Genomic DNA, 21169 nt, shown 5'->3' on the forward strand with positions numbered 1-21169 from the left:
AGCAATTCTCTACCATTCTGCTGATAGGGATTCATTGTCCTTAGAGCCGCAAGACACCAAATGCCCCCAAAATGGGCTGGATGCCTTCCCTCTTTCAATGACCTTGTTACGTGCAAACCTGGCACCTCGGAGGTTATCGAGATTAGGACCTGCAGGATGCACGTTGAGTCAATCGAGTCAAAATGCTGCAGGCTGGGAGGAAACACAGCCTAGGATCATCGGTTTCTGGAAAGCAGCATCAGCAAAGCCATTGACGACGGACCGAAACCAGAGGGGGAAAGGATCCAAACCAGATGGCTGGTCCGAAGCACAATAGGGATCTCCTTCTCCCCAGTTTGTCAGGCCAACAGCACTGCAGATGCAGAGGTATTTTGGGGGGCTCCTCTCCTCCAAAAGTGGCAAGCTTACAGTCTGTCATTGGTTTCACTGCTACCAATACCTGAGCAAGTAAGATTAACCCTGCAAGCCTGCTATATCACATCTCCTAAGAGCAGAGCAGAGAGACTCAGGAAGGCTTCTGACAGCCTGGCAATGCCAAGGCCTTGGCACGAGGGCACTACACTCTACCGCTGGGTTTACCCACCAGCTTTTTCCCAGCACAACTGTTTTGCTTGGAGGTAGGAGACCTCCACTAGTAAAAAAAACCTGGCCTGGCCCTTGAGGCACTGCAAGGAAGGTGAGTCATCCCAAGCAGTTATTTTAGTCCCCTTCCCCCACGGCAACAGCTCCATTACACCAATGAAGCTGCTACCCCACAAGGGCACTTGTATCACTTGCTGGGTGCAAATTTGCCCGTGTAAACAAGTTTGTCCCAGAAAAAAGCTCACAAGCCTAGTCTGGGACAGGCCCCCCCGGGTTTTAGTACACAACCTGAATTGCCAGACCTGCTTTCTACCCCAACACCTTCACTTGCTGGACACCCAGCCGTGACGCAGCGGGGATTTGCGCTGTCTGTTGTAAGAACCTGGAGAATTTTGTACAGAAAGTTCCTCTTTGGCGTCGGGCAGCCAGTTTACAGATTGCATTACACATGCACATTTAATCACTGTATTTTCAAAATACCAGAAGCAATTAGGCGTTATTATGGAGCCCTCCCTTGCCAATTCTTTTTTTAAAGTCAAAGCTACAAAATTTCCTGGAAGTCTTGGTCTCTTCCCATGCCAAATTCCACAGAGGGGGGGAAAAATAATAAAAATGAAAAGCCTTGAGAATTCTCCCCTTTCCCAGAAGAAAGGCATGTATCTGCTTCCAGGTCAAGTTTTAATTTGGAGAGGCTCTTTCCCTACACTGTAAGCTCTGGACAATACAGGTTTATAACAGAGCTGATGGTGTTGTGGGCTGTATCAGTAACTCTGACTGTAAGTTTTCTGGGGCACAAGCTTTTTCTGCTCTGTATTGGTATCCTGCTGCATTGCTGTATTGGTACTGTACTTTTGCTATTGCAGTACAAATGATGATAATGACAATCCAACAATCATAGGAAAGTAGGGCTGGAAGGGATTGCTGGGGGTCATCTAGTACAACCCCCTGCCTGAGGAAGGATCCTTCTCATCCAAAACGATCACTATTGATAAGTGAAACAGTCAACCTTGTCCCACAACTACATAGGCAAAGCAAAAGGACAACAGCAGCCAGTGTCGCGGGTTGCCAAAATATGCTCCAAGACAGAGGGCTGTGACCCCCATTATTCAAGAAGGCAAAAATCCCAACAACCTGTACCAATCTGGCCATGGGGTAAAACTCCTTCCGGACCCCAAATGCAGCAATCGGTCTGACCTTGAGTGGAAGGGCAAGATCTTTCTCTTCTGGTTTGGGAGGAAAGACAGAGCTAGAATGACATGGTGGGCCTCTGTAACCAGCAATGACTAGAGATCTCACCCCATTTAAACTGCCTTGTTCCCCAACCAGTGACTGGGAAGGTAGGGGTTGGATGGGGAAGGCAATTCATTTCCTTTGGGGGTGAGGTTAAAGTAACTGGCTCCTGTATACAGAGGTGAAACAGAAGATCAAATCCATGTGGATTACTCAAAGAGATGATCTTGGCTCTAGCTGGTTTCTCCCTTAATGAAGTCAAATCCTTTCAAGCATCACAGCTCTCCACCGACCTGCACTGTATTTTCTCACATACGACGCGCCCCTAGATGAGATAGTGCACCTTGTTTTTGAAAGGCACAATGAAGACAGGGAAAAAAAAGATCTTTCCTTGTAATAAGTGAGTGACCGCATCTCAGGAGTAGAGCCTGCTCCCCCTGTGAACGGTGTGCAGACTTCACTTCTGCTTTTGCCTGGTATGTAGCAGAAACTACTCTTACCATATTTCTCACATATAATGCACACTCCAATTTCCAGCAGCTAGGTTGGTTTTTTTAAAAAGTGAGTGTTGTCTATGGTAAAATATGGTATTCTTGCCACTTGTACACAGAACAAAGCTGCGGATGGAAGGGGAAGGGGAGAACGATGTTCAAACCAGATCTCCCCCGAGTCTGCACTTGAGGATGCTCTGGATGCTTTGCTGCAGCAAAACGCACAAGAGGCCTTCAGCCAAGGGCAAATGAAAGCTCTCAGGGCAGGGCAGGTGCGGCAGTGCCATCTGCGTCCTGCTGGAGACTAGAGGTGTGCCTCCCATTAGCTCTTGCTGCAGAAGACCAGTCTGCTGGGGCAGCAGCTCTGCCCTGGGAAATGCCATGTGCATCTAGGGCAGCTAATCCAAAGGCCATGTGGAACGTAGGCTGCAGATTCTTTAGCGCTTGCTAATCCCCCTCGCAGCCCTCTCTGGCCCTTGAGCAGCTTGGTCGGGGGAAGGAGGAGGTGGAGGGGAAGGAGGAGGGGAGCCGTTTCGGGAGCATGGCCGCTTGCTTTCCAACTGGCAGCAGGCGCGGATGACAGGCTGCCCGGCAGGACGGAAAGTACCATAGTGTCACCCGCTGGAGTGCTGACAACAGCCAAGGCTGGGAACAGGCTCTGGGTCATGCTGCATCAACTGATCAGGATGCCACAGACACAAGGATAACGCCTGGGAGCAAGGATCGGGGTGGGGGGCAATTTCTTGTCCCAAAAGCCCTTTTGGAAGCATATCAAACAGATCTGTTGATCTCTCCTTTCTCCCCCTTTTCCTTCCCTCCACTCCCTTTCTAGTGTGGGAAAAGAAGGGAAAGGGGCTGGGGGAACAAAACCTGCCTGACCTATATCAGGATTCCCTTTTAAATTTCATCCTCCTACAATTATTTTTCTGGGGGGAAAGATTCAAGCAGGATGAAAACCATTAATTCCATTGCACATTTTTAATGGGAAATAAAAACCTCCCTTTTTTCCCTGGGTCACAGCTGAGCCATCCCTGCTCTGCCTACAAGCACTCTTCCCTTGAAGCGCTCTGCTCCTCAATTTTATAGCCCCAAGAGCTTTCCCAGCCTGCTTTGCTCTTAAAGGGACAGCTATCCAACTCAAGGATGGCTAAAAAGGAAATACCAAGCATACGAGAGGCGGAGGAGTTCAGGCAGGATGCGGTCAGCTCCTTCTAGAAAGGAGGGAGATGTTAATCTAAACCATCTCAAAGCCTGGGAAAGTTTGCCTCCAGTTGAAAAGTCAAGTTCAGCCTCTGCTCTGCACCTGGAGGAAAGGCTTGTCTCTCCTTGATGCCAAAGCAAGGAGGAGTGCAAAATGTTGCCCTTGGGAATGGGTGGAAAGGCAGGGAAGAGCCAGGCCTTGTTGCTGCAGGAAGGAGCAGGAGGGTGGCAGTGTGACTTTGAATACTTCTGAGCATCCAGGTTGTAGGATTTTTGGTTGTAGTTACGTTGGTCTTGCTTGCAAAAAACTTGCAAAGAACTTTGTTCCAACTACTCAGTTGGTTTAATAAAAGATATCACATCTACCCAAAGATCCTTGCCTGTCTGAGCATCCAGGCCGGTGTTAGCCCTGCTCCAGTCCAAACCACGAACCCTGACCTGGCACATCAGCCAGACAGCAAGGAAACCAGAAGCGACAGCCGGGAACACAGCCAGCGTGCACGGGTTCAGCGAGCACGTGGCTGCCGGTGTGCCCGTGTCCCCGACCTGATTCAGGAACCCCTCTTCTGCATCATGAGATCTGAAAGCCTGGGAGGATGCTAAGGCCCGGGGCATGCTGCTAACACCCTGCCCTGCAGGACGTGGCTGCTTCACGGAGGCAAGCAAAATGCTGGCAGCATTTCTAGCTGCAGTGGGACGAGGCATCGGTGTCAGCTTGACTGAAAGAAGCCTCTCTCCAGGCTTAATTAGCTGATTTAAAAAGCCATTTAAGTTAAACAGGAACTGCTTTCTTGTGCAGACGAGGCCTCTGCTTGGCTTTTCCTTAGGCGTTTATGGAAGGTAACCCCAAAGTTAATGCAGCTAAGTGAGGGATCTCCAGCCCCCAGCAAGAGTCTTGCCCTGACCCAGCCCTGGCCCAGTGCACAAAGCCCTTGGTCACCCGATCTGTTCTGTGCAAACAGGAGACTGCTGAGAGCCTTACAGAGGCCCCTTGCCCTGCTGCTGTGTGTGCAAACAGAAACGGGGGCTTGTCACTGTGACCCCGTGAGAAGTCACAACGGGAGTCCGTCTCTAATATGCCAAGTGCTGGGGGAACATGATTCTCCATTAAACGTTTGTCACGGCTGGAGAGAGACAGGGCAAGGGGGGGTTTGTGCTTCCTTTTAGGGCCATCCCTATGCAAGTCAGAGCAGCCTTGGGGCTGTTCTACCTTGCTCTTGGCTTTCCATCACCCCCCCAAACCCAAGGAAACAAGAAAAAGCAGGGTGCTCCACCCACCCGCCAGACTTTAGGAGCTGGGAACAGAACTGAAGTCTATGGGTCTATGCTGTGCTGTGAAATCCCTCAGGAGACTTGTTTCTATCCACTTTACGGCCCCCTTCCCTGCAAAAGCAGCTAAAGGATCCAGCGTCCCTGAGACTCCTGCCAGGAATACGTCCCCTGAAAGAGCAGAAGCAGCACAAGGTCAGACCTCATTAACATATCACCCAGCTCAGGACCTCCCCTGTTCACAGGTTCAGTTGCACGTGCGCGTTGGCTCAAAGTCATAGACACTCACACACCTGTTCATTCGACATGCATGCTCAAATGCACATGCACACACTCACAGGCACATGCATATGCACACGCACGCACCTCCCCCCATGACTGACACAAATGCAAGCCCCACTTATATTCCCACGCTCACTGATGCAAGCACACGCATACACGCACACCCAAGACTGACAAATGCAAGCCTCACTCATATTCCCACACTCACTGATGCAAGCACACACACATACACACACCAATTGCTTCTCCTCACACACAAGTACTCACACATACACTCATGCTTGGTTGCTTCACAGCTCCTTCCTTGCAGCAGATCCCAGACTAAATCAACACCTCTCCCACAACCCAGCCCTCCCAGGCAGCTGCCTGTCTCTCCTAGCACAGAAGAAATGGCCGTCTGTCCTCCTTGGAGACCCAACGCAGCCACCAACTTTTGGCTCCCAACCTGCGTGTCCCAATCTGTCATTAGCTCAGATTCCCTCAGCCACCGGAGCAAATGGCATCTGAAGGGGGGTTTTTTAATTGCAGAACAGAGAGGAAAACACAGCAGATGCTGCAGCCAGGTGAGACTGATGGGCAGGTGGGGAAAAGAGGATATGAAGCATTTCCATTTGTAGGGGAGTTCTGTGTTGGACAGCAAGGCCACACAGCTAGTGCAAAGGGGAGACAGTCCCCCAGTGACCCCGGGGGATATTCTGCTCGGGTCCTAGTGATGCCACCAAGCAGTTGCCAAGTCCCCTGAGGTTATTGACACTTATGAAAATTGGGCCTCATTGTGCAAGGTGCTGTACAGAGAGACGGTGCCTGGACTGAACAAGTGGGAGGGGAAACTGAGGCACCAAAATAGGAAGTGATTTGACCACCATCATACTTCAGAGCCAAGTGGAGAGCCTCAGCCTCCCAGCATCAGGCACTAAGCACTAGACCATATGACCTTTCCCAAAATGGAGGGGAAGTATTCCTTTCCATCTACTTGGGCAGTCAGAGAGGGATCTAGCACAGAAGAGCCAAGAGTAGGTCTCTGAGCCCAGAGGCTCAGTAAACCTCAGCATAAAACCCACCTTTGTCATGCATCCCACCAGCTGACACTCTTGCCAGCAACATCTAAAAGCCCAAGTTTTCACCCTGCGCTGCCCAGCCAATGCCTGAATCCAAAGCACATCAAACCACCCATCAGAGCCCCAGCCCAGCACAAGAACCTTCCAAACCCTGCTCGATGGAAATAGCAGAATGGGCACAGATCAGGGCCCTTCTCACCAGCGAGGAGAAAACATCATTGGATCAGGCCGCAAATTAAAGAGGTGGCATCCCCTGGGCTTCAAAGAGACCACAAAAGCATGGCCCTCAGCTGGAGTGAGCTGCCACAGCTGTGTTGAAGATGGATCATATCCTTGATGGAACGGGGACCCTTGCGGGTAAAGGCAAAGAGCTGGCTTGAAGTAAGGCCAGAGGAAAGGAAGGATACCTGACAATCCTTGGCTGTTAGGGTAGGCTCTTGGGGGGGCTGTGGGAAGCTGGAAGCCCTCTTCGAGCACCTTGAGGCTGCTATTATGCTGGGGAAGCAAGTAGGCCAGAGAGACTCCCAAAGGTTAACTTGAAAACCCATCTCTGTGGGACTTCCCTGGGCAGGGAAGAAGCACGCCTCCAGCAACAAATCATGCAGCCCCCTTAGCAAATCTGTGGAGCCTCCACTTCTCTCACTGTCACCATCCACGACTCCCTTCACTCGGATTGGGATGCAGATTCCTTCGCTTATTTGGTGCACACCAAGAACATTCTCTGGTGCCAAGCACCTCCTGGATCTTCCAGGATTTCATGTATTTGGATCTCGGACCATACGGACAGGAGAACACAGCACCAAATGTTGACGGTATGTTTAGGCCAAAACCAAGCTGTTTCATGCTGTGGGTGAAGTGAAATGCATGCCATGGAAATGAGGGTATGGGTGGTCTTTCTGCAGCATCATGCACACAGGAGGCAAGTGGCTGCATCCTTTGGGATCAGGATGGAAGTGGGTCCATCCTGCAGCCAATTCTGACCCTGTAACATCAGGGAATTCCACCCATTTACTTTCTGGAAGATCCGTGACAGCATCCACGACAGCTTTTGGATTCCTCACTTCTCACTGCACCATCATTTAAAACCAGGGGGAAACGTGACCATGTTCAGGCTACACGTGGCCTTGGCACTGGTGCAAACTCCATCACACAAGGCACAAGATCCTCACAAGATCCTGAGTGTACTCAGACCTCTTGGCACAACAGTGTCCAGGCAAAAGGATGCTGAATGGGCACAAACTATAGCTGCCCTCACTGTCAAACTCCTTTGCACTGTCAGGACGTGGCCTCAGCACCACTGAAAACCAAGCCCAACACAGCACGCTCTTGCCTTGCTTACAGCCTGAACCCCAAGTGGTACAATGATACCAGTACAGTAACACCAGTACAGTTCCCAGTACACCCCCTTAGTCCAAATGTAGTTCGATTGGGTTTATACAGGTTGAACTATTCTTATACAGGATTGGCATGGTATTGGTTAAAACCGTGATTCTCAACGAGGGTGTCCAGCACTTTGGGGTGCCACAAGATCCTTTTAAGGGTGCTGTAAAATATTAGCATGGTTAGGTATGCAACACCAACATGATTCCCAGGATAAAACCAGAGATTTCAAATAGGACTTCAGAGTGTCACAAGCAGTCTGCCCCAGTTTTGATCTTTCTGAGGTCTTTGCAATAAAAGAACAGCACTAGGGGGGTTTTTTCCATAGTCAAAAAATGACTGAAAGTGGAGAGCTGGGATTTTTGGAACAGGGCCTCAAGCCCCAAAAGGTGGAGAGCCACTGGGTTACAAAAAGAAAGCCCAGACCCTAAGCTGATGGCATGGTGCTGGTCTGAAAACTGCTTGCAGACATGGCTTGAGTGTAAATGAGAATCAGACCTTGAGATTTTTCTCAGCTGGACGATGAGGGGAAAAGCTCCTTAGCTGAGAGCCTGTTCTTGAAGACAAGCAGCTTCTGAGCCAGAAAGAAAGGCAGATTTAGGAGGAGGGATTTTTTTTTTCCTCTCTCCCCCCACAACAAAATCAAAGCGGGCACGTGAAGCCCGAGGCTGCCGTAAGGCACCAGAAGGATTCAAAAGGCAGGAGTGACATGGGAGAACAGCGGGGGGAGAGCGTTGCTCCCGTGGTGCTTTGAAGAGGCTCAAGCATCCTCATGGCATGCAGCCCGAGCGGCATTGCTGTGCTTCTGCAGCATCGCTTGCCCCCTGCCGCATCCTGGCCTCTGATCCTGCCGAGGGTCCTTCGCCCCCTGCCGCCGAGAGCAGATAAACCGAATGACTCAAGGCTACGGAGGCGTTCATTCCCTGCCTGCCAGCGATGTCAATAATTGCCCAGCCAGCCCTCGCGTTTATCTGGATCTGCCCGGGTGTAAAGCAAGCTGCCCACACGGAGAGCGACACACGCACCGCACTCCTCCAGGGAACGTGGTGCAGGGGCAGCCATCTCCTTTGTGCTCGGGAACGCGTCACAGGTGGGGCAGGGCCTGGATTGACGGCTGAGATTCACTGTGATCTCGGCTGTGTGAACGCCCTATGCACATATTTGGCTTCCCTCCGTGTTGACTTGAAGCATGCCCCCAACCCAACTCACTCTCATACTGGCCTGGGAGGGGAGTGAGGCTAAAACCCCTTGGGTGAACACAAGCCAGTGCCACCCACTCCTTCAGCGCCTCCCCACAATTCCCCCCACATGTCCAAGAAGGACAGACACTTTCTCCCAGAAAGACTTCCCAGGCTCAGCTTTCTGCTGTGCTAAAGAAAACCAGGGGATGAGACCCCTTGGTAGCAGGACAGCCAACCCTAGCTGAAAGAGGGTTATTCAGTCTACAGAAGAGAAGTCTGAGGAGGATTCGATAAGAGTCCTCAAATACCTAAAGGGTGATGACGGAGAGGACTGATGATCCCTCTAAGGTTTAGCGATCCATGAGCAATCCTGGCTGGGAGTGTGCAAGTATTTCAGTGTGCCCACTTCTCTACCCTCCTGCAGCAGCCCGTGGCCAGGTTGGGGTGGGTGGTGAGCGGCCAGATGCAAAGCTGGTGGCAGGGGGGAGCATAGGTGTCCCCTTGCTATGGCACTGCGCATCCCCCCCAGGCCAGCACATGGGGCCACAGCCTCCCACCCCTGTCAGGACACCACTGTATGCATGGCATTAAAAAGTTATTGTGCGGCATGATTTTTTATTGTGCATGGCCGCGCATGCACACAGCTTAGAAGGAACTGTGGAGAGGACGGAGATGGACCTTCTTCTATGGCTGTAAGGGACAGGACTAGGAGCAATGGCCTCAAGCTGGACCCAATGATCTCACAAGGTCCCTTTCAGCTCCTAAACTTCTGTGAATCTGTGTAGTGGAAGAAACTGGGGTTGGATATGAGGAGGAACCACTCCAAGGGTGGTCACACATTGAAACAGGCACCTAGAGAGGTGGTGGAATATACATCTCTGAGAATATTCAAGAGTAGGTTGGACAGACCCTTGGCTAGAAGGGTCTGCACTGATCCTGCCTTGAGCAGGGGGCCAAACTAGACATGACCTTGAGAAGTCCCTTCCTACCCAACTTTCCTATGACCCTAGCAGCCCCTGGCACATCCCATCCCATCCCATTGGAGCTTCTGGCAAGTGCTTTCAGCCAGCCCATTGCAACCCCAGTCTTAGTGAGAGTGGAGCTACCCCCTACACGCATGCCAAGCCAAGAGGCACAGGCTGGGAGCAAGGACAGTGGGTCTCACCTCGATGATATCGGCGTTGGTCCGGCTCTCGTGGGGTTCATTGTATTCGGTGTACTTGAGCAGCACCTTGTCCATGTCGGTGCTGGCATACTGGAACAGCTTGTTGGAGTGGTTGAAGATGATGAGGGCAATCTCACAGTCGCACAAGACGCTCAGCTCGTAGGCCTTCTTCATCAAGCCGAACTTCCGCTTGGTGAAAGTCACCTGCGGGTGGGAGAGAGGGGAGACACAGTGGTTAAAGACCTGAAGGGGAGGCTGAATCATCAAGATGGGTGGGTGCCCTAAGTCCCACAGCTTGAAAAATCTTGCCCTATCTCCTGATAGCCCCTCTGCGACTAAGCTGGACTGGAGGAGAGGTCTCCCGGTTGAACCGTCCTGGATGGAAAAAACATGCTAAGGGCAGGAATATCTCTTGGGAGCAAAAGACCAGAAACTGGAAGAAGCCTAGGTGGTGCAGGGGCAGAGACAGGGAGCAAGAGATTTTGGGGAAGGTATATATGACGGGGGGGAGAGAGAAGAAAAAAGTGGGGGAAAGAGTAAGAAAGGGGAGGCAGAGAGAAGGGAGGACACAAGAAAGGGGGCAAGGGAGAGAACAGGCAACAGAGGAAAGAAGGGAGGGTCAAAGAGAGAAAGAGAGAGAAAGAAGGGTAGAGAAAGGGGAAAGGAGAGAGACAAGCAGAGGGATGGATGCAGAGACAGGGGAAGGGATGGAGCAAAAGGCACAGCCCCGGCCCTCTCCCTGCCTCCATTTCAGCAAGGTGGCTTCATCCTGGACTCTCCCAGCCCCCTCCTTGCCTGGGTGTTGGAGAGGCCTAACTGACTCCTATGGGCTGGTATTCAGGGCTCTGGTGAGGGCAGGCACAAGGCAGATTAGTGTCACCGCGCTGCTGAGCCGAGAGGAAACGCATCCCTGTGCAGCCCCCGGCCGAGCCATCATCTGGGCAGGACACCATGAGCCTGGCTGGAGCAGCAGAGACGAGCACAGGAGTGGAAGGAGCCAAGCCAGAGGGACTGGGAACGGTGGCAACGCAAGGGCCACGTCACCCTGCTCTTACACAGACACCTCCCCTCTGCACCACGTCCCTCCCTAGCCCCAGAGCCAGGGCCCCAAGCACAGCTCCAGCCCAGGGAGGCAGCTCCCAAGGTCACGCCAGCGGTCGGCGGCGGAGCCACGCGCAGAACCCAGGCGTCCGGCTCCCAAGCCGGGGCCCTGAGCAAGGTCATTTGCCTGCTTTGCCTCGTTAGGCTGTCGGCTCCGGGGACCACGTCTTATCCTGTGGCTGCACAGCGCCTAGCAACGCAGCTCCACAGCATCAGGCAGCATCAAGCATTCGCCTGTCACACGGAAAGAGCAGCTCTGCTCAGCTCAGGCCCAAAGACATCCCTGCACCCCAGCAGGCATGCAGCCTAGCTGCCTCCCGACTGCCCAAATAACCTTGTTTTTTCCAAGCTGCCTGTCAAGTGTGGAGAGGTCATGGACCCCTGCGACCGCTCCCCCCCCACTCTCTTCCCGCTGCAACCCCTTGGTTTAGCATTAGCTGTCATTAGCGCTGGCAGCTCCGCAGGTCCCGGCTCCCGGACAGACCCTTACGTGAGTGACAAGCAGGAGAGCTGCTTGGCCGTGTCCACAGAGAAGGGCACCTGATCCAGGGCCGGCTGGGGCTGGGGGCACTGCAAATGCAAGCCCAAGGATGTTCAGTGCCAATCAGGTCAGGACAGGGAAAGGGAAATAGCTTGTTTCTCCGCTGCCTGTGGCTGGGGTGGACAGTGCTATGCTGCTGCTATTTCTGCACCCCTTTTACAGGTGAGAAGCTTCTTCCTCTAAACGCTGGGTGCTGCAGCGAGAGTCCTTGCCCTGAAGAGCCTTGGATCAAAGTCAGTATAGCCTCGGCTACAATGCCCAGGAGATGGGGCTGCCCGAGGTGCCAATCACACCAAGGCTGACTTGCCAGAGCTACCCTGGGGAACAGAGCCCGCTGGCCTGCACCCCTTGGGTCATGCTCAGGGATGGGTGCCCAGGCTGCTGGGCCTTCACTGGGCATCTCTACCCCTCCCCTGCTTAGAGCAGGGATTTGAGCTTGCTCTGGGCTTTAAGCACCTGCTCTGAGTCAGTAGGATTAAAGTGCAGAGAGCTCCTGTTTCCAGAGAGCACTGGGGCCTGCGTCTGCACAGAGCCCCTCAGCTCCCTGCGTGGGTCCCAGCACTGGGGGGCTGTGTACCCCACCCAGCTTGCCTTCCCCACCCCTCAGGTGATTAAGCCATAATGAGATTGGGTGCTAATCACCTCCTGCCCTTTGGAGTCCAGGGCTGGCACATGCAGCTGTCCACTGCCATGTGAGATGGCTGAGCCCCCTGGTGCGGTGTCTCCTGGTGCCTCTCTATGCCCATGCCCGAGAGCTGTCCTGGGTCACGTTGCCAGGTCTCCAGGAGCTCCGGCCTGCTCCACAGAAACTCAAATTACTTCAGGCTCAGCACAGGGGTTATCCACCAGCTCCTCCTCCTGCTGACAGCTGGGGGAGGGAGGGCCATGTAGACCTGCCACGCTGCAGGGATGATTTGGCTGCTCCAAACTTCAGCTCCCAGGATCTTAAGTGCTGGACGTCCTGACAGAGAGCAGGCATTGGATTCTTCTGGGCAGTTTGGCTAATAAGAGCCTGTCTGACCAAAGGGCATCCTAGCCTGGCTTTTGGGAGAGCCACTGAGATGGGCATGGGAGGGAAGGATGGAGGGACAGACAGACAGAGATGCACATAGGGGACTGCTTAACAGATGCTACAGCTGCATGCCTGGTGACAGACAGACAGATGTTGTGAGCTGTGTTAGCCAGAAGTCCAGTCAAAGGCAGGGTATATTTCCTATAAAATACCATCTACTTATCTATCTATCACCAGCTTTATATAGACACACACTCACATGCATATCAATATCTACATATTTTGATATATTATATAGCTATACATTTATATCTATTGGTCAATATATATCTATATAGATCTAGATAGCTATCTAGATAGCTACTTTGAGCAGTCTATAAGGTGCAAATCTACCCTGTCTTCTGATAAACAGGACAGGACAGATGGATGGATAGTGAGACAGATACACATACAGATAGAGAGCTAAAGAGATAGACAGAAAGATAAAGAGATAAGAGTGCGCATCTGGGAGTACCTAATTGTTGATACAGATAAACACCTGATGACAGACAGACAGACAGACTGCACAACTGGGAGTACCTAATCAATGAGATGGCTGCACACATTGCAAGAGAGAGATTCATCTGTGATCCTCTCCCTCTAAACCCAGGTGGTTTCCAGGAGCCCGGGAAGACTAACACCCCACACATCCGTCACAACTCCCAGCGGGCCAGCCACTGCACTGCCTGACAGCAAGCAGATGACAGCCAGGTCACCCGGAGAAAAGGGTGGACCCAGAGCAGTCTGCTCCCAAGGCCATGATGGAGCCCAGATTTTCATTCACCCACAGGCTCTTCACCCTCCTGACAGGATAAAACCAGGCAGAAAAGGGACCTCAGTTGCATTTGCATCTATACTGAGATCCTCTTGGCATGGCCTAAGCATGAAGGGGATTGAACCGGGGCTTGGGGTCGGGGATTGGGCTTTGCAAATGCTTTTGATGTCCTGTTTGCAAAGAAGCCACTTGCCACTGGGATAGAAATGGGTGCTGCAGAGCTGGCCCCAGGCATGCTCCACTGGGAAGTTTCGGCGCATGTTGATGGCTGAGCACCTACCGGCCAACTCAATGGTGCCAATGCTGGGTGTGACCAATAACAGAGCCGGTGCGGTGAGAAGGAGACAACACAGGTATGTGGATGTGAGCTGGTAAGGACCAGGGTAGGTAAAGAAAGACCCTTTGAGGAGTGGTCCAGTACCCGAGCACCAACTGAGGATGCCAGTTCAGCTCCATCCCCTACAGAAAGCATTCAGCTGCTGGCTCAAAAAGTCTCTGGGGACCCTGGAGTCCTGAATCTCCATCGGTGCTCTAACAAGAAGCTTCTGCTTCCTCCCCTGTGGCCACAAGCAGCTTTAGAGGGACCTGCCAGTCCACAAGCCTTGGACTGGGACACCGCTGCGGAAACCTCTGCTCCCCACCCGGACCCAGAGCAGAACCCAGAGCCCCAGCTTCTGCTATTCAGTTGCAGCCACAAGGAAAATCTTTGCCCTGAAAGTATCAAGGGACATCATCCTGCCAGTCAAGTCACCATGAGAAAAGAAAGAAGCACAAACCCTTTCCTTAGAGTCTGCGGCCAGGCTGGGAATTAAGTGGGCTTGACCCTCAGCAAGGAGACTTAACTTTGTAAGACTAAGAGGGTAATCGAATCTCATGTTTCAGGGCATAAGCCGATCACTGCAGGGGTCAGGAAGGAATTACCTGCCCCTCCAGAACTGTGTGACAGGAGGATTTTTGCCTCCTCCTGATGCAGTAAGTATTGGTCACTGCCAGAGTCAGCGACCCAGTCTTGACAGCCTGACGTTCTGATCAGCACTGGCAAATCCTATCCAGTAATTCCTCTAATGTTCTTAGCGACTCTTGCTGGGTCTCCTGCTTTATTTCTGGCTGCTCTGGTATGGGCTGAAATCCAGGGGTCGTTCCCACTGCACTGATTTCAGGCCAGCAAAAACAGATTGCCCAGCTGGGGAGAGGAGACCAGAAAGGTGCTCTGGGATTACAAGCAGGGGCTCCGTTCCCAGAGGGCACCTGGAGCTTGCAAAGATGCAGACTGCACATGGCAAGGGCACAGGACAGGAGAGGCAGACTAAACTTGCAGCTAAGGCCTCAGCCAGCTCATGGGAGAGTTGCGTTCAGTCCTAACCCTGCCATAAAGGTGCTGGGCTTGGAGTCAGGGCCTTGGTGCATCAGAGAGTTCTGAAATGCAGGTGCAAATTACTGTATTCTCTCACAAACAGCACATACCTTTTCACAAAAACCCAGCTGCTGGAATTATAGTACACATTACGTGTGAGAAATATGGTAAGAGCAGTTTCTGTGGCTTTCTGGGTGAAACAGAAAGCAAAATCTACATCAATCCACAGCAGGCTCAACTCCCTGCTGCTACTCGGACACTAACAACATGAAAAGATCTTTTTTCCTTTATTCTGCCTTTCAAAAACAAGGTGTGCGTTTTCTTCCGGGGTGTATTGTATAAGACAAAATATGGTAGTTCAACTGGTGTAGCTGGCAGTATCACCAGCTCCTCTCCAGGAACAACCAGGGCACCGGAGGCTGTAGGATGGCTTTGCTACTGATGTCCTGTGTGGCCTTGGGTGAGTCACTTTGGACCTAAGTTCCCCATCTAAGCAACACTTCCTTCCTCCAGGGCTTGTCTCCTCTACTGAGATCCCGACGCCTTCAAGCAGTGGCTATATCTTACCAGGACTACGTACAGGGCTCCACTGCACTAGGAACAGATTTCTTTGAGGCTCTGGGGGCTACCATAAGACCAAGACTCAGCTGATCCTTTTAGGGGGCCCCAGACCATACTAGACTATAAGCTCTTTGGAGCAGGGCCTCTCTGCATGGCCTCCCTCCCAACCCCCAGCCCCAAGGCTATCCTCCTGCCCGCTGCTTGGGGACAGCTGAGAATGGTGCTTAGCTGATTAACAAGCTGAATAGTCTTCCTCATCGCCAGTCTCTGCTCTGCCGAGTGACGGAATAGTGGGCTCACTTTAGCTTCGCAGCCAGAGGGCCAGACAATACACCCGTACAGCACCGAGCGCCGTCCAACCAACTTGGCTGTATTCCTAAGAGGCCAGCATTGGGAGAGGAAAGATTCTCCCTATACCCAGAAAGATAGACAGCCTGGCCCATGGTCTTGCTGCTAGCTGATGGGCAAAGCCAGGACCATACCCAAATCCAGTGCTTTCAGCCCCAAACCATCAGATAAAAGCCCCCACGCCTCCCATAGCAGCCCCCTCACACCAGCCAAGCTGGATCCCAGCTTGGGGAGAACACGCTCTCTTTCCCTTCCTGAAGGGCTATAAAACAGGGCTAGGCCAAGCCCTTACACTCCAGACTTAACAAATAGTTTCCATTCACTTTAATGTCTACCCAGGCTCCCATTGCTGGCTGGCCGTACATTATAGCCCAGTTCCTACGTACCACATTTAGCACAGCGAACGCGGCTGCCCCTATAAAAAACCTTCCAACTCCTTCAATAAACGTTAATGCCCCATTTCCTGCTCATTATGGAAAATCAACAGCGCTGGGAGCAAGCGGGAGACTTTCAAAACTGTCCCCTTTACTACCCCCACCCTTCCAGCCCCCGAGTCAGACATTAATGAAGGAAACCTGCAATTTTCTATTGTTTCTGCACGGAGCAGGAACCACTCAATGCAACCAAGCTGTTCCTTTGAGTGGTAAAGGGCTGTGGCTGATCCAAGAAGCCTGAATGAGAAAGGGGTGATGGGGCAGCCCCAAAAAGAAGGGGCTAAAAAAGGGGCTTCCCTGCCATATGAAGCAGGGAGTGTAACTTGTGATTCTGCCACAGACGCCCTCCTACGAACACGGGCAAATCTCTTAAGAGCAGGTTTCATGGTATTGGCGCCGAAAACTGCAGTTCTCTCTTGCCAAGAGCTCAGCTCCGTTCTGCTCTGCCTGGATTCTTTGGCTGCATTCATCCTCGGAGAAGCTTATCACCTTCCACTTGCTCACCAAGCCATGTGGAAATAGGGCCAGATTTGCAATCGCGCTCGGTTCCTCTCCATCAGGAGCAGTGCTCCAGAAAACTCCAACCCCTGGAGCCAGGTCTCTGCTGGGCAAAACTTCCTCCCGAGCCTGGCAGCAGAACCCAGGAATCCCTGTCCCCCCTGAGAGCAGCAGGTAAGATTTCTGGTCCTCCCAGAAGTGGAAGCAGAACCCAGGGGTTCAGACATGCGCTTTCTAGCAGTAACCGCTACCCCACGTTTGCTCTCAAAATTAAACCCAGGAGTCCTGGATTAACCACTAGACCACACTGGCTCCCAAACCTGGAAATGAAACCCAGGAGTCCTGCTTCCTAAGACACCCACACTAAGCATCAAATTAACTTTTCAGTTCCTAAGCCTCTACCAATGCACCTCCAGGGTTTTCTGTTCTTGTCCTATGGGTCTCAGGTGTGGCTTTTCCTCCAACCTCTGCAGGAAGGATTGCCGCCAAGATAACTGACCTACTGTGTCGACAGAATCCTCCGGTAAGAAGCACTAACTAGGGCATCTGTCGTGGCAGGTTAATTTTAAGACTCAACAACCTTGCCGGTGTTCCCTGAAGGGCAGGACAAAGCTGCTGCCGCAGGAACCCACCACATCCCCTCTGACCCCCCTCCAGAACCCTACTCCCAGGTCACCACCGATGGATTAAAGCTGGATGCTTGATTATAAGGAGACAAGGGGGCCCAGTGGAGGGCAATGAAAATGGTTAGGGCACTGGGGCACATGACTTATAAGGAGAGGTTGAGGGAACTAGGCTTATTCAGTCTGCAGAAGAGAAGACTGAGGCGGGATTTAATAGCAGCCTTCAGCTCCCTGCAGGGGGGTTGCAAAGAGGATGGAGCTGGACTGTTCTCAGTGGTGGCAGATGACAAGACAAGGAGCAACAGGCTCCAGTTGCAGCAGGGGAAGTTGAGGTTGGAGATTAGGAAAAACTCTCTCACTAGGAGGGTGGTGAAGCACTGGAACAGGTTACCCACAGCGGTGGTGGAGTCTCCATTCTTGGAGGTTTTGAAGACCTGGCTAGACAAAGCCTTGGCTGGAATGACGTAGCTGGAGATGATCCTGCTTTGAGCAGTGGGTTGAACTAGATGTGACCTCCTGAGGTCCCTTCCCACCCTCGTTTTCTGTGAAACTCAGGGACACCAGGGAACCCAGGGACAACCACAGGGGAGAGCAAATGGTGACAAAAATACATGCCCTGAACCTTGGATCTGTCAGGAAACCAGTGGACTTCAACTTCCCACTGGGAACATGATCCTGGATCATACTGGGCCCAATCCGCCTCCAGGGACAGATAAATCATAGAAAATGAGGGCTGGAAGGGACGTCAGGAGGCTGCATCTAGTCCAACCCCCTGCTGAAGAATGAAGAAGTCTGGTTGCTTTTCTTGGAAGATACTTACATGTGCGTGTGGAAGTACACATGTGCTCATGTGCATGCATGAGCACACAGAGGTGCATGCAAAAAAATAACTAGCTTTTTTGGGTTTATGTTTTTTAAAGGAAGTTTTCCTTGACAAAAGAGAGCCACTGAACCCAGGCAGACTCCAGTTTTCAGTTAAAATTTTGGTTTCTTTTTTTTGTTTTGTTTTAAGTTGAAAAACTAGAACATTTGAAATGAAACAAATTTTCAGCCACATTTTCCTTGTTGTGGTGGGAAGAGAACAGTTCTGTCGCACCTCTGGGTTATGGGGGAACATCTTGCTGAACAATCAGATAAGCACCCTCTCCTGCCCCTGTTCTCCCATTAAAACCACCGCTCGGCCTGCCAAGCTTCAAGCCTGGCATGCTTAGCTTCTGAGAGCAATTGTTACTTGCTGATCTCAAAGACCTTTGCAAAAGTGGATGCATATCACTGAGCTCCAGAAGTCAAGATGTCCCTTGAACACCTGGGAGAGGAGTTTCAGAGAGCAGGTGGTTTCTGTTGTCTGAAAACCCAGCCTCATTTGAGGTATTTCAGGCTCTGCACCCCAAAAATAAATATTACTAATTGCTTTGGAACCTGGGGAAACTGAAGCACACAAAAGAAACGAGTTTGATCTTTGACCTTCAGCAGCGGGTGGGCTCAAACTGATACACGGCAGCAAAAGAAAGGGGCTGACCTGTCGATTCCGCTCGTCCGTGATCCGCTGGATCTGGATCTTTTTCCTCCCCATCTTCTCCGGAAATCTTCACCGTATGGGGATGACTTCTTGGCTCTTGGGGAAGGAGCAAAGGATCCTGTCTCAAGCCGGTGTCATTCAAGAGTGTTTTTGAAGTTAATAAAAAAAAAAAACCCAAAAAATGAGCAAAGAAAGACAAATATCCGTGTTGTGCCTTTCTCAGTTCATGGTACTCTGCTCTGTGGCTGATTCCAGATGGGCCGGGCTTTCCGCAGTCACTCGGGAACCTATGGAAGAGAGGAAGCAAGGAGTGAAAAGATTTTTCCAGAGATCCCTTCCTTATTATTACTTCTCCAGAGGTCCCCCCTGGGCATGAGGGTTATTGCGGTGCTAGGTACTGCTCACACAGGTCACAGACAATCTCTGTGGGCAACCTGTCACCTTAACAAGACTGAATATATTCCCTAATGCAATGATCTGCGAAAGAGGATTCTCTGCAAAAAGCCTGTTGTCAGGACACATAGAAACCCATTGATGCTACACAAATATCCTATTTCTGGTAACAGACAGTGGCTTCTTTCTCTACCATGCTCATCGCTGCTATAACCAACACTTCGTGGATACACACAAAAGCCATACAGTTTTAACTATCCTGGCAGAGTGGAAGTGGCACTCGACATATACTGTGAAAGCACCTACATTGATACAAAAGGGTTTATCTTGGGATGTATTCCCCTATGGAAAGGGATTAAATTATCCTGATAAAAGGTCTTCCCATACCATTTTAACTCCATCCACACTAGGGGTTGCATCGGTGTAATCATATTACACCAGGACTAAAACAATTCTAGACCAGGCCTGAGGGTCATACTTCCCTTGATAGGTCTCCCTCTTCGTGCCATGACTAACATCATCTAGTCCAGCCCAGCCCTTCACAAATGAAGACCCAGCATAGATGAATCTGAGCGAGGGTCTACATTACACTAGTGGCTGTCTATGCGCAGAATAAGTGACCATTCCTGCCATGAAGAGCATAGTCTTAAGAACCAAAGCAGTCTTAAGAGGGCAGAGGGGGAATTATCATACATACTCACATACCACCTGCCTCTAAATAAGATGACCTGGCAGCCATTATAGCATCCCTGTGCTTCAATTCTGGCACAGAAATTGGCTTCCCCATTCAAGATACAAATCCCAGTTTTGGAGGCATGTGAGATAGATGAGTAAGTATGGTAAACTGGCCTATTACCATAAATGTAAATACATTTCTCCTGTACAGCAAGGTCCCTTTGCATCACTCTAGCAGCAAAACGGGGCTTAGAAGTGGACAGATCTTGCTCTGATATTGTTTTTATGTCATCCCCATGTCACAGAGAGATTTGAGGCCAGATTTCCATCCAAACAAGCAGCAATTTCCAGTAAGCCATGTCTGTAAGTGCAGAATGGAGCTGCCTTGCAAATGCACACCAGATCCCATCCTGAACAGCTCAACCCCTGCACGCTGCTCATACAACAAGGCAGGATGGAGCTGGGAAGTGAACCCAGGTCGCTAAAGTGCAAAGGGTCATGCCCTAACCACAAGTTCCACTGGACATCGGGAACAGCCGGGACTTTAACGGGGAACAAGCTGGAGATACAAGTCAGATGGCAATAATCAACCAGTGACTCATTATTTCTCTATGACACTCTTGGAAAAGCAGCACTATATTTTTTCTTTTTTTCTTTTTTTTTTAAGTCATAAGCAGTCAAGTGGCTGGTGATTAGACAGGGTAGTTTCAATCCTTCCCTGGTTTCTGCATTCATCTTCAATTTTTGCATTTTAAAACGGCTTTGTTTGATTAAAAAAAAAAACCCCTAGAAATTAAGACACAAAAACGTGCTTATGAGAGAAGCCTCCAAAAGAAACGCCTCAAAAGCAGCCAAGACAGCCCCGGAGCTGAAGAACGACAATTGGATTTGGATGGGTTTGATCCATCTGGCTGTGTGCATGCATTTATTTAAATCCTTCTACCAAAGATGCTGCGCTTGGATGAGCGGGCGCTGGCACTCGGGGAAAGAAACGCTGACGATTCTCCAGGCAGAACAAAGCACCCAGAGCCCTCAAAACTCAGCTCAGCCTTGGCTGCACCCAGCTGTAGGGCACTTGTATTAAACCGGGTAGAGGAGAATTGCAGATCAGCTTTGTTAGAAAGCAAAGCAGGGCACATTTGTGAGGAGAGCTTTAGGTTTAAGCAACAAGGGTTCAGGTCCCAGCACATGCCCTGTGCCCCCTCCCCACCTCACCCCAAGTGACCTCACTTTGCTTGTCGTGGTTCTCTGGGCTCAGATGGATCTCAGTCTATTTATAATAGGGATTATATGATGCGACGGTAGAGGACTGGAATTGGACACAAGAGACTCCATTCAGTCTAGCATCTCTATAGCACAACCACACGCTGGAGTCGGACACAGTCAGCAGATGAAGTAACATGCCCAAGGTGATAGCAATAGTCTGTGGCAGAGCAGGGTATCAAGCCCAGACCCGAG

General features: G+C 51.2%; 1 protein-coding gene across 6 annotated transcripts in view; it reads right to left on the minus strand.

The window, feature by feature from the left end:
• MEF2D (myocyte enhancer factor 2D) overlaps positions 1–21169 on the minus strand; it is a 108985-nt gene that overhangs the window by 26792 nt on the left and 61024 nt on the right. For all 6 annotated transcript variants that reach the window (XM_019484844.2, XM_019484842.2, XM_059718010.1 and 3 more), the window contains 2 exons: positions 18644–18930; positions 9839–10042 (listed from right to left, as the gene is read on the minus strand). In XM_019484844.2, coding sequence (XP_019340389.1) covers positions 9839–10042; positions 18644–18697 — 258 coding nt within the window. In that variant the 5' untranslated portion in view covers positions 18698–18930. The remainder of the gene's footprint in view (positions 1–9838; positions 10043–18643; positions 18931–21169) is intronic.

This window comes from Alligator mississippiensis, chromosome 15 (assembly GCF_030867095.1).
Source record: "Alligator mississippiensis isolate rAllMis1 chromosome 15, rAllMis1, whole genome shotgun sequence".
In the NCBI taxonomy this organism is placed as follows: domain Eukaryota; kingdom Metazoa; phylum Chordata; order Crocodylia; family Alligatoridae; genus Alligator; species Alligator mississippiensis.